The sequence below is a fragment of the Ailuropoda melanoleuca genome, chromosome 4 (assembly GCF_002007445.2).
Source record: "Ailuropoda melanoleuca isolate Jingjing chromosome 4, ASM200744v2, whole genome shotgun sequence".
In the NCBI taxonomy this organism is placed as follows: Eukaryota; Metazoa; Chordata; class Mammalia; order Carnivora; family Ursidae; genus Ailuropoda; species Ailuropoda melanoleuca.
This window is the reverse complement of record NC_048221.1, coordinates 105,737,898-105,755,465: the sequence shown is the minus strand read 5'-3', so window position 1 is coordinate 105,755,465 and position 17,568 is coordinate 105,737,898. Positions and strand designations below refer to the sequence as shown.

General features: G+C 40.3%; 1 protein-coding gene across 4 annotated transcripts in view; it reads left to right on the top strand.

Annotated features, from left to right (window-relative positions):
- The window catches only part of IMMT (inner membrane mitochondrial protein), a 41,039-nt gene extending 23,906 nt beyond the window's left edge, over nucleotides 1–17,133 (top strand). For all 4 annotated transcript variants that reach the window (XM_034659479.1, XM_011236481.3, XM_019809339.2 and 1 more), the window contains 9 exons: nucleotides 2,358–2,494; nucleotides 4,794–4,897; nucleotides 6,376–6,511; nucleotides 7,243–7,372; nucleotides 9,448–9,462; nucleotides 10,814–11,037; nucleotides 13,692–13,823; nucleotides 14,811–14,940; nucleotides 16,188–17,133. In XM_034659479.1, the coding sequence (XP_034515370.1) occupies nucleotides 2,358–2,494; nucleotides 4,794–4,897; nucleotides 6,376–6,511; nucleotides 7,243–7,372; nucleotides 9,448–9,462; nucleotides 10,814–11,037; nucleotides 13,692–13,823; nucleotides 14,811–14,940; nucleotides 16,188–16,801 (1,622 nt within the window). In that variant the 3' untranslated portion in view covers nucleotides 16,802–17,133. The remainder of the gene's footprint in view (nucleotides 1–2,357; nucleotides 2,495–4,793; nucleotides 4,898–6,375; nucleotides 6,512–7,242; nucleotides 7,373–9,447; nucleotides 9,463–10,813; nucleotides 11,038–13,691; nucleotides 13,824–14,810; nucleotides 14,941–16,187) is intronic.
- The last annotated feature ends 435 nt before the right edge of the window (nucleotides 17,134–17,568 follow it).

The window sequence follows — 17,568 nt, the reverse complement described above, 5'->3', positions numbered from 1 at the left end:
CATGCAAAGATTCTTTGTATTCTGTGGAACATAAATTGTTCATGTTTTGGCAACTTCCCTGAGAGTCTTTTCATTGTTTAACTCATAAATTTATTTGTGCAGGTCAAAATGGCCTCTGCTCTGGTTTATTACCAGCCTCTGGACTCTCTCTAGAAGCCCCCTTATCTGACATTGGTGGGGGGCGGAATGTTCTATGCATGGCTGGTTTCCAGCTAACTGAAGCAAATTCCTTTTAAGTTTCGATTTTATGTTAAACTTTTTGACAATTTTAGAAAAAGATATTAGATACCTAAAAATGTATTTTGCTGTCTTAAACAAGGCCCGGGGAGCATCATTTATTGTACTGGGCAGTATAGTGGTATCTCTGGAAGTAGGGGATATGTAGCTTTTTGCTGGACTGAGAGATGTTTGTTTTAACATCTTTGGCAGCTGTTTATGTAGGTTTTTGTTTTTCTTTCTCCCCATGTCTTATTTCGTTTGTCTGTCTTGAGTGGTTCCTGTTTCCCTTCTCATGCTTTGGTTCTGCCTACTCTTGAGGAGGCAGGTTTGTTGGAATTTTGTAAAGAGTAGAAGGGACAGAGGAGCATAGGTGCAGGGCTTTAGTTTGGCTACTTGGGTTTTGTTTTTGGGTTTTTTTTGTGTTCTTCTGAGTTCTTGGCCATGGTTACAAATAATTGGGAATGTTGAATGAAGACTTCTAAATAAGTGAAATATTTCTATATTTTTTTCCCACTTCCTAATTTTTCCTGAATTCTCTACTACAGCAAATCAAGATCAGTTTTTTAATTCATATTTTTTTTCACTTTTGCCCTTTTATTATGTAGATGCCTTGAAGTAAGTTGTACATTTAAGATAATGATGTCTGCTGTTTCATCATACTCCCTTTTTTTTTTTTTTGGTCCGGTTCTTATCTTTCATTTTGGGCAACGTGAAAATTATAAGGATTTTGTCTGTCACCTCTTAGTTTTCTCCCAAGCTTTACTTTTTTTTTTTTTTTTAAAGATTTTATTTATTTATTTGACAGAGATAGACAGCCAGCGAGAGAGGGAACACAAGCAGAGGGAGTGGGAGAGGAAGAAGCAGGCTCATAGCAGAAGAGCCTGATGTGGGGCTCCATCCGGCAACGCCGGGATCACGCCCTGAGCCGAAGGCAGACACTTAACCGCTGTGCCACCCAGGTGCCCCAGCCAAGCTTTACTTTTAAGATATGTGCGTTTGTAATTCTTATCAGTAATCAAAGCACCAAGGGCGCCTGGGTGACTGCCTTTGGCTCAGGTCATGATCCCAGGCTCCCTTGCTCAGCGGGGAGTCTGCTTCTTCTCTGCCACTCCCCCTGCTCCTGCTCTCTCTCACTCATTTTCTCTCAAATTAGCCTTCTAACTGGCTTGCTTTCTTCAGTTCACCATTTTGCCATTTTAGTATTATATCTGGAATCATCCTTTGCTTTATTTATTTATTTTTTTAAAATTAGGTTTCTTTTTGATTCCTGAAGCAGCATATAGAAATGTGGTCTTAGTAGGTTGTAGCCTCTTGGGTATCTGGCTGTTTCTTGAGTTCTCTTATGGAAAACACTGTCCCTTCCCAAACTACCTTTTTGTTTTTGTTGCCATTATCGTTTCTTTCTCTTGTCTGTCTGTTATCTCCTTATATTTTGGTGATAAAAGTTGCTAGGAGTATCCCTTCATGCTGAGGAGATGAAATGGGCACCGCTTTTTCCCTGGGGACCTATAAGATTGTTTAAACTGAAAAATGCTGGTGGTTATCGCTGAATTTATAGCCTCTAGTAGCTAAAATGGGCTAACAGTGCCTTAAACTTTGTTCCTCCCGTTTGAAGTATATGCTAGCCTTCTTTTTTTTTTTTTAAAGATTTTATTTATTTATTCGACAGAGATAGAGACAGCCAGAGAGAGGGGGAACACAAGCAGGGGGAGTGGGAGAGGAAGAAGCAGGCTCATAGCGGAGGAGCCTGATGTGGGGTTCGATCCCACAACGCCGGGATCACGCCCTGAGCCGAAGGCAGACGCTTAACCACTGTGCCACCCAGGCGCCCCTATGCTAGCCTTCTTTAAGCAATTTTTTTGTCTTAAAAAAGCCCCCAAAACTTCTTATTTTGAAAAAATTCAGTTGTATATAAAAGTAAAAATAGTATAATGAACCTTCATAGGTCTGTCCACCAGATTTAGTAATTACTAACATTTACCATACTTTCAAATGAAACTGATTCTCTAAATCTGTATGCTTTTGTGTTTTACATTTTTGAGGAAATGCAAAGGGAGACTCAGGAGAAGAAGGGAAGTTTACAATAAAGTGATTTAGGAGGGAGGGATTTGTTTTTTTAACTGTTCTGTGTGTTTCAGCTGTAGCCAGGACCTTAGAAGATGCTCTGAGCCAAACTGCTCACATCACTCAACAGGCCATTCTGGCTCAGAATGCTGCGGTGCAGGCTGTCAATGCGCACTCCAACATCTTGAAAGCAGCCATGGACAATACGGAGGTGAGCCAAAGAATGGGTAGACATGGAGTATTTAAGACTGGTTTCTTCCTTCTAATATGGGCTTTCTCCTAAGTGAAGACTATCTAGAGTAATTGTTTTTTTCATAAACAAGGCAGGAAAAATCTTTACATGTTGTTTTTAATGAGTTTCATATAGTGCTTTATCTCACAACAAGGATATGGTACAAGAATTAGTTCATATTTGCTTTCATAACTTAATAGTGCTTGAATATTATTTGTCGTTCATTTTTTTTTGCTTTAAAATTGCTAACCATTTTAAATTTCTTTAATTTTTTAATTTTAATTTAAATTTTTTTTTGCCAATCATTTTTTGAAATAAACTTTTTACTTTAAGATACTTTTAGATTGACACAGTTATAAGAAATAATACAAGGGATGCTTGGGTGGCTCAGTTGGTTAAGCATTTTCTCTTGATTTTGGCTCAGGTCATGATCCCAGGGTCACGAGATCCAGCATGGAGCCCCACATCTGGCTCTGAGCTGGGCATGGAGCCAGCCTGTTTAAGAGTCTCCCTTTCCCTCTGCCTGTGCCCCCCCGCCCCCACCCCACCCCTCACATACTTTCTGTCTCTAAAAAAAAAAACAAAACAAAACAAAAAAAACAAAAAAACTCCCTTGTACCTCCAGATACCAGCTATTTTATTATTTTTATTTGTTTGTTGGTTGGGTGTGGAGCCCAGCACAGGGCTTGAACTCATGGCCCTGAGATCAAGAGTCGGATGCTTAACCGACTGAGCCACCCAGGTGCCCCAAAACCAGTTGTTTTAAATGCTTCTGTTGATTATTATTTAACTTATATTGAGTACATCAGAAAATAAAGTACATTGATTTAAAACGGTAGTACTGGGACTTAATAAATTTTTTTAAGAATTACATTCAGTGTATAAAAATATATCTAGACACCAAGTCATTTAAAGAGTAAAAATAAACTGTGAATCTCAGGGATCAGGATCTTGCATGATAAGTAAAATTACTTTGCCACTAAAACTGTGTGCTTTTTACAAAATTTAAACACACTTCACATTGTTTTAGTCCTATGCTCATACATCACAAAAAAGTGAATTAGAGCTCTGATGTAAACAGCTAGAAATTCCAACCTTTAAAAAAACTTAAATTCTGGTTTATTCAGTGTCCAGGAAAAAAAATTTAAATTTCAGTCAGAGTTCAGTCAGGAAAGTGGAAACCGCACAGAGAATACTTAATAGCCTTCCCACACCTGTATAACCAAAATATTAAGTTGTAGGATATCAGGAATTTGGGTTCAAACCAAAGTAGACTGGTATTTTTGAGAAGGACACTGATCAGAAGCTTTAAACATTAATGGTATTACTTTGGTGAAAGGCTACGTAAGAGGGTATTTCCTCTTCCCAATGAGCGCACAATATGTAGTGCATATGTATTAGATAGTATAAATCTATTGAAATCAAGATTTTACAACTATAGCACATCTTATGGAAGTGGTTAGCTAGATTAGGGGATATTAGCTTGTTATCAGAATTATCAGAAACATGAATGAACACAAGTTTTGAAATGTTAAAAATGGATTGCAGCTTCTGTTCTTTCTAGTAAAACTGCTGGTGCACAAAGGTTCTTACAATAGATACAGAATTACTTTCTCAAAGCATTGTTTGGAAACACCTGGACTTGGCTTGATAGTAGGGGAATCTAGTGTCTATTTCACACAACAGCTTATCCTTGGACCTCTATAAGGATTTTCAAGGAAGACTTTTGTATATATATAAAATTAACATTTTACAAAATTCAGCTCAAGGAGGGGGTGGGTTTGACAATAGTTGATTTTCACTTTACCTATCACAGAGGGTCATTTTATAATGTTTTGGAGGAGTAAGGACTGTACAAATGTATAAACTTTCTACTTACCCTGAAACTGATTTTGGTAGACCTGCAATTAAGAGAATTTTAAATATAGGTGCTTTATTGAAGAATAATCAAACAATTCATAAAGTTACTGTTCTTATTAACCTTTTCTGTTTCATAATCTTAATAAACATACTATCTCTCCTTAGAAAATGCTTGTATGCACTAGAACACAGTCTTTTACACTTTCGATGTTTGGTATTGAGGGGGGTGTTGATGGGGTTCATGGACTTTGGTTCTAACCATGAACCTTAGATTAAGAGACCCTACTCTGAAGAAATGCCATATGTAAGTTTTTACCTTTGAATTTAATGCCCTTGTTTCTCAATGTAGCCACGTTAGTGTATCCTGTGACTGTAATAGCGGTTATTCATGTTTACATAAGTAAAACCTTTTGTTTAGATTGCAGGTGAGAAGAAGTCAGCTCAGTGGCGCACAGTGGAGGGTGCATTGAAAGAACGCAGAAAGGCAGTCGATGAGGCTGCTGATGCCCTTCTCAAAGCCAAGTAATTACTCATGGACTTTAACAAGTAATTAGGGCCTCCTGGTGGCTTTCTTTGGGCTGGGTTTTCTTTGTACTGTCTGTATAGAAGGAGGAGGCAGAGAAACCCTTCCCTCCTTTCACCTCTACTTGGTTTATATTGGTATCAGGAACACAGAGGTTGAAAAAGGAGAGAGCAGGGGAATAAAATATAATTAGGCCAAAGTAAATTTGGAAGAAACCTATATAAAGGATCTTGTATAAAAAGCAGTTTTTCTTTTAGGTGATGTATCTCTATGGATTTACTGCGATTCTGCCATAATTTCAAGATTTTTCAAGGGTGGTTTGGGCAGTTTTATCAGAATTTTGAGAGTATGTCACAATCTCTTAACTTTCAAAGTAGTTAGTAAATAGTAGGTCTAGTTTTATTCCACCTTGACCTTGATTTCAACCTGGAATTTGGCTAAAACTAGGATCAAGTAAGCCAAGTATAAAATCAGCCTCTGATGATGGAAACCTACATTTCCTACATTGACTAAAGGGTCTCATCAACCTCTCATTTTGGAATCACTGTCATTCAAAATTTTGTCATTTTTAATAAAATACTTATTACTCAAAGAGAAAGAGAAGTCTTCTAATGCAAGCCAGCATATCTTTTAGGAGATTTGTTTTATGCTCACATCACTAAACCGTGAGTTGGGGCTCTTGAGTTCTGTGTTTTGTGGTGGGTAGGCTACGGTTCATCCCATTTGTGAAACATTCTTTTTTTTTTTTTTTTAAAGATTTTATTTATTTATTTGATAGCGACAGAGATAGCCAGCGAGAGAGGGAACACAAGCAGGGGGAGTGGGAGAGGAAGAAGCAGGCTCATAGCAGAGGAGCCTGATGTGGGGCTCGATCCCATAACGCTGGGATCACGCCCTGAGCCGAAGGCAGACGCCCAACCGCTGTGCCACCCAGGCGCCCCCCATTTGTGAAACATTCTGAATCATGAGGGCTCCTCGAGACCCAGCTGTATTTGCTCAGTGAGCTCTTTGGCTTCCACCCTTGCTTCTGCTTGCCTTAAGCTCTCTCTTAGTGGAAGGGGAATCAACCTAATCCATGCAGAAGCTGCCATTTATCGAGTGCGCTCGATATGGCAGGCACTGTGCTGGGAACTTCTCATTAATTACTTCTAATCCCCATACAGGGGTGAGCAACAAAGGAGAGGCTGGTCTGGGAGTTGAATCCAGGTTTGCCTGGTTCTGAAGCCTATATGTATTTCCTATACACCGTGCTTCTGTGGTTCACTCTAGTAAATCAGCTTCTGACCAACCTGTTTTCAGTTGTTAGTAAGGCAAACTTCTCTGCCTGTATTTATTGTGAAAAAACACTGAGTAATTTTTTTCAAATTATATTTTTTTCATAGACTTTTAAGAGTTGTATGCTGTATTTACATCAAGCTCTTTGCTGAAGTTGATGAAGAATAATACTAAATCTTTGTTTTGCTTCATTGGTTTCCAGAGAAGAGCTAGAGAAGATGAAGAGCGTAATTGAAAATGCAAAGAAAGAAGAGGTTCCTGGGGCCAAATCTCATATAACTGCTGCAGAGGGGAAACTTCACAACATGATAGTTGATCTGGATAATGTGGTCCAAAAGGTACATTTCTTAGGTCTTTTACAGCATTAAAAATTTTTTTATTTTAAATTATTTATTTGAGAGACAGTGAAAGTGAGAGAGATCACAAAGGGAGAGGAAGAAGCAGACTCACCACTGAGTAGAGAGCCCAGTGGGGGACTCAATCCCAGGAAGCCCAGTGGGGGACTCAATCCCAGGACCCCGAGATCATGACCTGAGCCGAAGGCAGATGCTTAAGTGAGCCACCCAGGCATCCCACATTTAAAAATTTTTAAATACAATCCATTCAACAAAGGATTTGAAGAATTCAGGAAAACAATAAGATTCCTTTCTTTCCCCCTTTTCCCCTGCAAGGAGTAGAAGTTGTTACTAATTTTAAAAACTTGTCTTGGACACAAAGTGGATTATTCATTATTGTCAATACTCTTTATAATAGGTAATATTTTTGGTCATGGCTGTTAAATGAAAATTTTCATTTTGTAGCAGATCTTCTGTCTGCACTTATGTAGTCTGTATGGGTAGTTTCCTGTGACCAGAGAAAAAGGGGCTGGGGCATAGTATGATGGTAAAGGGCTTGTCTGAATTACAAGGCTTATGTTCCTTTTTCTGAGCTTTAGCTTTCTCTCTATATATTATTTATATATCCCCAGCCAGCGTATAAATACATGAATATAATTTCTCTCTCTTTTTTTTTTTTGGATGGTGATGGTAATTTCTGTTCACTTTTACCACATACCCCCTGTATTTGTTAGGTCAAAGCAGCTCAGTCTGAGGCTAAGGTTGTGTCTCAGTATCACGAGCTGGTGGTCCAAGCCCAGGATGACTTTAAACGAGAACTGGACAGTATTACTCCAGAAGTCTTGCCAGGATGGAAAGGGATGAGTAAGTACAACTGAAGTGTTGGTACTTTTCTTTTTGTGTTTTAGTAACTGTTCAGCTAAATTTGCTTCAGCCCCATTCATCTAATCGAAACCCCTCTGGTATGCATCTCTCATTTGGTGACTGTACAGTGTTTTCCACATTTTATTTCAGTCATAGCCATGATAGGTGACAGTGCTCCCATGGTTTTAGTCATGGTGGACACAGGTTCTGGCCAGTGTTTGATTCCAGAACCAATGGTTCTATTCAGGTCTCTGCTACTCAGAGGGAAAAAAAAATTAGAATCCAAGTAAGTGAGAGTGACATTATAACCTTAAATCAATTAGAATATTATATATAAATGTAAAATTATTCAAAGCCTTTGGTACTTTTTTTTTTTGTAAGATTTTATTTATCCATTCGACAGAGACAGAGACAGCCAGAGAGAGAGGGAATACAAGCAGGGGGAGTGGGAGAGGAAGAAGCAGGCTCATAGCGGAAGAGCCTGATGTGGGGCTCGATCCCAGATCGCTGGGATCCCGCCCTGAGCTAAAGGCAGATGCCCAACCGCTGTGCCACCCAGGCGCCCCAAATTGGTACTTTAAAAATATTTGTAATGAATTAAGGCACGCCTCAGGACTGCTCTGTGACAACATTGTGGTTGAAAACTTACTAGCCAGAAGGACATCATCTGTATGACTTTCAACTTGCAAATAGCTCAGCCTGCAGGGAACTTTGTTAACTTTGTTTTATACAGTGTAACTGCAGAGGATAGTCACATTTTCTTGAAGTGCTCTGAGAGTACTAACAGTCACATAGATTACCAGTCTCAACAAATTCAAAATACTCTTTAAATGCTACTGTCTGTTAGAAGCTGAAGGACAGGTAGGAGCTGAACTGGTATTCTAGGCCTTTCTGGGCCTAGGTCAGAATGTATATACTGCCTGATCCAGCTGGTCAGCTTCTAGGTATGTGCTTAAGAAGACACACAGGTGCTCAAGGAGACTTATAAAAATATTCATAGCGGACCTGTATTTGTAAGAGCAGAAAAATCAGAAACTGCTAACTGTGCCTCCCATGTGGCAGTATAAATGAAGGAACCAAACTATGGCTCTTAAACAGAAATGTTAAGAAAAAAAGTTGCAAAATAATACATAGAGTAAGATACCACTTACATGAAACTTAAGAACATGCAAAACAAAACAATGTGTTGTTTCAGGATGCATACATTTATAAAGTCTAACGACATGAATGAGAAACACCATATTTAGAAATAGTGGTTACCACTGTGGGGGGAGGGGGGGAGCCTTTAGGGGGAGCGTAGGTGGGTGTTGCCAGGATGGGAAAATGAAGTGTGGCTTGTAGATTTATTTCCAGGAAACAGTTCGTTTTTGCTGTGGGTTAGTATATATAGTTATTAATGTGCCTTTTTGACACTGACATTGTCTCATTTTCTTCATCTTTCCAATTTTTCCTGCAACACTGGGAGAGATTCCCGGTTTTTTTGGTCTAATACCAGATTAAGTAGTTGACTTTCAGTGACATTTTGGGTGAAAAATACCTATCTTTGAACATTTTGAATTCAAGGTTCATGCGCTTGATGTTAAACAGCTCATGCTGAGAGGCGGGAGCCTGCCTCTGGTTCCCATCTCCTGTCACTATGTCCTCAAGGTGGTGCTTGTGATAGAATGTTGATTTCTTAAGTATTTGAGAACAGAGTCCGGACTGGGACTTAGTGAAATACACTATGAACTAATGTAAATGGGGGGCAGGGGGTAAATGAGAATGATAGTTTCTGTGTAAAAACTAAGTTGATTGCTTTAGCAAAAATACGGAAGAGCCCCTGGAAACCAAAGCTACTTTTAGTATGAGTGACTCTTATTTTCTATAATGTTAGAATTTACCTTGATTTATATTGTTCTATGTCCTTTTATGTTTTAGGAAATAAACTCTGTTGTTTTGCTTTCTAATATTAAAATACGCTTTTTCTACTACTGGTTTCTGGCTCCCTGTTTCTTTTTGGATATTTCTTTTTAATGATTAATAACTGAAATATGTATGTTCTTTTTTTTTCAAACTGTTCTTCTTTTCCTTTGTAGGTATTTCTGACCTAGGTGAGTAATTTTGTGTGTTTTACATTGAAGGGCTTTTGTGTCTTAAAATACTGAAGTCTTTTTATTTGCCTATGATTTTTATACTAAGGCATCTAAATAATTTATAACAGAATTATGTTGCATGTGATAAATCTGATTTGGATATTTTGGGCATCCATGTGCTCTCAGGAACAAAAATGTTCCACCAAGTGATTGGAAACGTGTAGATGTGTGTGTGTGTGTGTGTGTGTGTGTATTTTTTCAAAGTTTCATTTTGTAAAATTTCAAACATGAAAAAGTAGGAGGAAAACTATAATAAGCTCATAGATCCATCACCCAACTTCAGCTGTTACCAACACATGGCTAGTTTTTGTCATTTATTTTCTCAGCTTATATTGAATCAGATCCCAAATATCATGTATCCTTTTCAGTTGTAAATAATTTCCATATGTTTAAAAAAAAAATCACTGTATCATTATCACACCTTAAACAATAATTCCTTAATGTCATCACATGCCTATTTAGTGTTCAGTTATCCCCAATCATTTTATAGAATGAGTTTTTTTAGTTGTTTTATTTGAATCAGTATCCAAAGGAGCTACACGTGTTGAATTTGGTCAGTAAGTCTCTTATCCCCACTTTGTTTTTTGCTTCTCAGTTCTTTTATTGTGGAATTGAGTCATTTATTATGTAGTATTTCCCACACTCTGGATTTTGCTGTTAAAGCTATAATTCTTAACCTATAGTAATGTGTCAGAATACTTTTGGAATGTAAGATTTGAAAACAAAACACATGCTTAAGCCTAAATCAGAATCTTCGGGCATGTGTATTTTAAAAAGCTTGACAGGTGATTCTAATGGACTGCTCTGGTTGCAGATCATTGTCCTAGGTAACACCATCTGTTTAAGAAAAGGTGTAAAAACTCTTACTAGAGAAATTTCAGAGAATCTGAATTTGAGATTTAACAAAAAAGGGTATTGGGATGCCCGTTATGACTAATCACAGTTATGCATGAACGAAAACATGGAAGTGTGTATATGTAAACTGTCTTTAGAGGCAAAATTAGAATGAGTTATAAAGTCTATTTATATTTAGTTCAGATTGGAAGTGCTAATTTGTGTTCCTGGAAAAGAACTGATTATATACTTGAAGGCCTACCTGAAACACTTTGCTTGGGATTGAACATGCCTTAGTTAGTTGGACACAGGCTATGAATTTCTGCATTGGAGAATCTAAATCTGCTTCAAAGGGTTAGCTGCCCTTTGCTTTCTTTATAGCTGTTAAAATTAAATTACTATGACTTGGAGTAAGTACCTTGTAAATGTATAATTTTGGTGAAATCATTACATTTTAATGTCATTTTCTCTTTAGCCGACAAGCTGTCTACCGATGATCTGAACTCCCTGATTGCTCATGCACATCGCCGCATTGACCAACTAAACAGAGAGCTAGCAGAGCAGAAAGCCACAGAGAAGCAGCACATTGCATTAGCCTTGGAAAAACAAAAGCTAGAAGAAAAGCGGGCATTTGACTCTGCAGTGGCAAAAGCACTAGAACATCACAGAAGTGAGATACAGGCCGAGCAGGACAGAAAGGTAGAGGAAATGAGAAATTTAATGTGAATCCACTTGTATAGCTGCTTCTAGAGATAATATCAACAGTCATTGACTTTAAAATATTAGACGTAAATCATGCCAACCCACCACTGAATGGAGCTTTGGCCCTTGTTCTAGTCAGAACTTCTAGGGAAGGATTGTTGTAGCAGAGTTCTTTTCTGTTGAGCAGATGCAGAAGTGGAAGGAAGTAACAAGCCCTTGGTGTCCAGGATTATCTACTTTATCTTTTCCCGGTGGAGCCTCTGTCCCCTAAGGCAGTGCCGAAAGAATCTCTGGATTCTGAGTGTCTTTTTCTCCGCCAGTGTTTTGGTTAAGAATGGGTGAGTGTGCTCCCTTAGTCTTCTGTCAGGGCACGTCACGTGTTAAATAGGTGTCTCCATGTTGATTTGGGCACCTGGGTGTTTATCCTCCCTTTGTGTCTTCTCAGCTGCACAGTTGAGCACTCCCTCCCCTGTGAAGTTCTTTCTTCCCTAGGCTGCCCAGACACTACACTCTCCTGGCCTTTCTTCCACCTTGCTGGCCACTCCTTTGCCCCCTTTGCTCAGCTTCCCAAGTAGGAGCATGTACTGGCCTTGGTTCTGAAACCTGTCCACCTAAACTGTCTCCAAGTGCTCTTAGCCAGACCTGTGACTTAGGAGGTTAAATCCGTCCAACTTGGGGACATTTGTGTTGCTGGCTCTGGCCTCTGCCTCGCCTTCAGGTTCCTCCCATCCAGCAGCTGACTTGATGTCTCTAGCTGGCTTTCCAGTAGTTGTTTCATACTCAGCTTATTCAAAACAAATTTCTTGACTCCCCAGCCTGTCTACCATCCCCTCAGCTTGTTTCTCTCTAAATCTCCATCTACCCAGTTGCTCAAGCCAGAAGTCATGCTTAGTTGTTCCTCTGTCAGCTTGCATGTACAGTCCATTGACACATCAGTTCTGCTTCCAAAGTAAATCCCAAGAGTTTGTCCACTTTCTCCAAGTCCAGATTATCATAACAGGTTCCCTGTTTTCTTTTTTTCCTTTTTAAAAAAAATAGATTTATTTTTTTATTAGGTGGGGGAGGGTGCAAGCTTAGGGAGGGGAAAGAGGGAGAGAGAAAATCCTCAAGCGGACTCCCTGCTGAGCACAGAGCCCAAGGCTTGGCTTGACCCCAGGACCCTACGGTCATGACCTGAGCTCAACCAAGAGTTGGCTGCTCAACCAGCTGTGCCACCCAGGCGCCCCCAGTTTCCCTGTTCGTACCCATCTTTTTATGTCTATTACATGGCAGTTGGTCCTTTTAAAACCCATTCTGATCTGGGACGCCTAGGTGCCTTAGTCGGTTGAGTGTTTGCCTTCGGCTCGGGTCACGATCCAGGGTGCTGGGATCGAGCCCCACATCGGGCTCCATGCTTGGCAGGGAGCCTGCTTCTCTCTCTCTCTCTCTCTGCTGCTCCCCCTATTTGTGTGTGCTCTCTCTGTCAGATAAATTTAAAAAATCTTAAAAAGAAAAAACAACCCAGCCCATTCTGATCAGAAACTAGGGTGCTGAAAACCTTGCACTGACGGCCCACTGCATTTAATAAAAAATGCAAATTCTTAACCCATACCAAAAAGGCCTCTTAATCTCATTCGTGTTTGCTGTGAGCCATACTTCCCTTACTTTCCTTATTGCCCATATTTGCCAGGTGCCCTGGTGTTTTGTTTGGTACGGATTTGTACCTTCACTCCTTACTCCGCCCTGGGGTGTTTTCTCGCCTTGTACATTGTTGTGCTTCCTCTCTTTAAACCTTAGTTCTAAGCTTGGATGTCACCTTCTTTGCAAGGCTTTTCCTGTTCTTTCAATGGAGAGTCTCTGTATTACTTTCTCTCATACTGCCTTATTTATTTTCTAAAAATAAGTATCACAGTCTGAGATGTCCGATGTATTTATTTACCGTCTGATCCCTGAATTGGCACTTTATAAATATGTATGTGCTGACTGAATGGGTTTATTCATTACTTCTTTTATTTCTGAGAAAAAGTAAGTTATGAATTCCAGGTAATTAGTGTTAAATAATTTGTAATATGACCCATGGCCAATTGTTAGGCGAGACGTGGTAGGCTTTTCATATTTTTGGTTAGATCTGGGCTGTGTTGTGAATCTAAATTCATGTTAATTAGGCAGTTTCAGAGCAGTTTTGTTTAGAAGAAATTGTGTAAAGTAACTACCAGATGTTTATTAATTTTCGTAATCTTTATAATAGGCATTATTATTCATAGGTCACACAGATGATTGTGGTGAAGCTGTGTTTGATCCCAAGTCTTTGTCGTTATTTTTTTCCATGAGTTGGGATTTGTTAATTGTCACGGGAGTGTGTGATTCAGGAGATGACAGTGTTCGCCTTGTATAACGTGCAGCCTGGTGATATGGGAGAAACAGAACTGGGGGCCAGAGAGACCCCGGTTGAAGTCTGTTTTTTGCCATAGCTATGTGACCTTGTTTTTGGGTCACTTTCCAACGTTCAGCTTTCTAATGGTTGTAAGAGAAGTCAGGAACGTGTCCACATACGTGGCACGTCCGAGCGGCTCAGGACAATGGAAGCTGTTGTCATCCTTGCTGCTAGTCTTTCTCTTTCTCTAAAAGCACATGTGGAGAATTGAGAACTAATCATTCCTGTGGTTTCGCAGGTAGAGGAAGTCAGAGATGCCATGGAGAGTGAAATGAGAACGCAGCTTCGCCGACAGGCTGCTGCCCACACTGATCACTTGCGCGACGTCCTGAGGGTACAAGAGCAGGAACTGAAACACGGATTTGAACAGGTGAGGACCTGGGGGAGAGCATCAGCTGCCCTTCAGCCTCCTCTTCCCTTTACATGAACAGTCTCTCATTTCCTTTTCATGTGCTCTGGGTATCACTCCCTCTGAGGCTATGGAAGAGTGGGGAAGAGTGTAATGGCACCTAGCTGTGGCGCAGTGCGGCCGTTGTATATTTGTGACACTGCTGCTTTTTACAGAAAGATGCACCTGTGCATTATTGGTCACATATCTTTTGTATCTGTGTCCTAGTTACTTGGAGCCTTCAAAGCTTTAGGGCGGGTTGGTACAGGGGAGTTCAGAAATGCAGATGATAACTTGACATGTGTAACTCCTGCTTTATCTGCACAAACGCCTGCGGATTATGTGGTAGTGCTCAGATTTTTACATCTGAGGAAACTTCCCAGAGAGGTTAAGTTTGGAAATCACAGCAGGTCAGGATATCTTTAATCATAATTCGTTTCTATTCAGCAACCCATTTATAATATATTAACTTATTTTGTCTCACAAGAAGAGAATGAGGTTTTCCACGTAAGGAGATCTTCCAGAAAATTGAAATATATGCCAATATGAAAAGGTATTTTACTTTAAATTTATTTGATGGGTATTTTTCTGAGAAAAAAATGAATATATAAGTTCTTGAATCAGGGATATCGAATACAATTTAATCTGTTACGTTGGGGTGGCAATACAGTTATTTTCTGAAGTTGGCATGTTCTCCTTTTGTAATAGTTCTCCTCCTCCTGGTCTGCTTCCTCTAATACTAGGTTCTGTCAGTAAATTTTTAGAAAACCACATACATCGGCTCTGAGTTTTAGGAAATTTTTGAAACCTTACACATAATGGAGGAGTTTCATGACAGATGTTTGGAGATTTTAAAGGCCCTCTTTGCTTGTGGAGATGGCAGTTGCTGGAAGACTGTAGTGTCCCAATAAATGCCATGCACTGAGGGAGCACCACTGTTTTCTGGACACTATTTATGTTTTATTTCAGGACCTGTCTGAGAAACTGGCTGAACAAGAGTTACAGTTTCGTCGGCTCAGTCAAGAGCAAGTTGACAACTTTACTCTGGATATAAACACTGCCTATGCCAGACTGAGAGGAATCGAACAGGCTGTTCAGAGTGAGCACATGGGCCTCTTATAATCCTCTTACAATTTTATTCAGTCCAACTTCTTAGGATAATTTCTTGGTAGGAGGACAATGGGATACATGCATCAGCATTAGGGCGGAGAGATGCTGAAGTCATGCTATTAAATTGTATTCATTTCTGAGAAAATTAGCCCAGATTTGATAAGTTTGGAACATAGAGAGTTTGTGAGAGGAAATTAAAAAGAATCTAAAAATTCAATCTAAATACTTGAAATTTTTCTTGGTGTGTGATAGACTGGAATCACCATTTACAAGGCAGGTTACCCAAAGGAGCCAAAGGCCAGTTATCCCCATGCTCGCTGTCCGGCTTTGCTGAGCTGTCTCCAGTCCTGTTTTGGAAGCGGTGATTTGCTGATTCCGCCCACCACATGGACAGTAGTTATTCTGAGGCCTCCATGTGCCACATTGAAAGGGAAATGTCCTGCCACTAAGGATGATGATAAAGTGGAGCTTTTGGAAAGGGGTGTTATAGAGCCATCTTTGTCACATACGTATAAAAATAAACTCATGAAATCTCCAGATCCGGTAGTCCAGTAAGTTTACTTGAAGTCTTCCATTCCTTTGCAGGAAGTTTCTGATGGCATTGACATAAGTCATAGCCTAATTTAAATATGTTTCTTTCTCAAACATCCTAAAATAATATCTCTGAATTAGATACCATGTATTGTCCTAGATGTCACAGGAAGAGGGAAAAGAGACTCAGTTGTGCTTGTGCACATACATCGTTCCAGTTTTCTCCTTGGTTTTACTAAAAACAAGTCCTCATCAGGGCACCTGGGTGGCTCAGTGAGAGGAGTGTCCGACTCCTGATTTTGGCTCAGGTCATGATCTCACGGTCATGAGATCGAGAGCCCCTTGTCGGGCTCCACACTGGGTGTGGAGCCTGCTCAAGATTCTCTCCCTCCTTCTGCCCCTGCCCCTCCCCTGCCCCTCCCCTGCTCTCTCCCTCTCTTAAAAAAAAAAAAAAAGTGCTCATCAAGTTAGGCTGGCCATGTTGCCTCACGAAGAGGCCAGCTTCTTAGGAAAGAATACACCAGAAGTGGTGGTAGGTGGGGTTGGAAGAAGCTCTCTCTGGCCCCATCGTTCACATGTGTGGCTTTAGCCTTTTGACGGTGCAGGGTGCATCAGATCGCTGGAGGCACATGTTGAGAGGACATGTTGTAGTCAGATGGAGAGGAAAGTGTTTTCCTTTGCCTTTTCTTCTTTCTTTCTTGCTAGGTCACGCAGTTGCCGAAGAGGAGGCCCGAAAAGCCCACCAGCTGTGGCTGTCGGTGGAGGCGCTCAAGTACAGCATGAAGACCGCGTCCGCAGAGCTGCCCACCGTGCCGCTGGGGAGCGCCGTCGAGGCCATCAGAGTCAGCTGCGCTGATAGTGAATTTGCCCAGGCTCTAACCGCAGCTCTCCCTCCAGAGTCCCTGACCCGTGGGGTGTACAGCGAAGAGACCCTTAGAGCCCGTTTCTATGCTGTTCAAAAACTGGCCCGAAGGGTAGCGATGATTGATGAAACCAGAAATAGCTTATACCAGTACTTCCTCTCCTACTTGCAGTCCTTGCTCTTATTCCCGCCTCAGCAACTGAAGCCGCCCGCGGAGCTCAGCCCGGAGGATATAAACACTTTTAAGTTACTGTCCTATGCCTCCTATTGCATTGAGCATGGTGATCTGGAGCTGGCAGCAAAGTTTGTCAATCAGCTGAAAGGGGAGTCCAGACGAGTGGCACAGGACTGGCTGAAGGAAGCCCGAATGACCCTAGAAACTAAACAGATAGTGGAGATCCTGACAGCATACGCCAGCGCCGTAGGAATAGGAACCACTCAAGTGCAGCAAGAGTAAGGTCTAGGACGAGTTTTGTAAAGTCATACTTTATGTGAAAGGGAATCAGCAGTGATCTATGAAGTGTTTGCAACAGGGTCCCAGAATTGTCTAGAAAGGAGCAGGTTACAAGTACTGTTCTAAATGTTAACACCTGTTGCATTTATATTATTTCCACTTGCTATCATGTCAGTGAATTCCAGGAGTATTTTCTTTGCAACTTGTGTAACGTTTTCTGTTTTTCAGGTTTTAGTGATCAGGCTCGTGAGCCAATCAAAATAATGTTTGTGATCCCTGTGACTATTGATTTTACCCTTGGAGCAAACTGAATAAAACAAAAAGATGAAAACTGAGTAGCTTATCCCTTTTCAAAAAGTACCATTTCTAGTTTGTTGTATGCATAGACAATTTCCTTGAGAAGTGGCAACAGAAGTCAGAAGGTCCTGGGCACTGAGTTTCCAGGTCATGAATTGGGTTCCAGAAGTGCAAGGTCTGTTTTTGGCTTTGAAGTTTCTGGTGAACTGATTCCTACTGGTCAAACTCAAGAGTGACATACAAGGCACAATGCCAAAATATTTATAATGGGAGATACAGCATTCTACTTAAAAAGCACTAGAAATGGTATCTATCCAAAACTTAAAATTGCCACCACAGGAAAAATTTACATTTTATATTGGGTCCCAGTATATATACACACCTGTGTGCATACATAAAACAGTTTTTCCAAACCACTGCTAGCCCCTTTCTACTTGTGATGTACTGTTTTCTGGTCTGTTTCATTAAAAAAA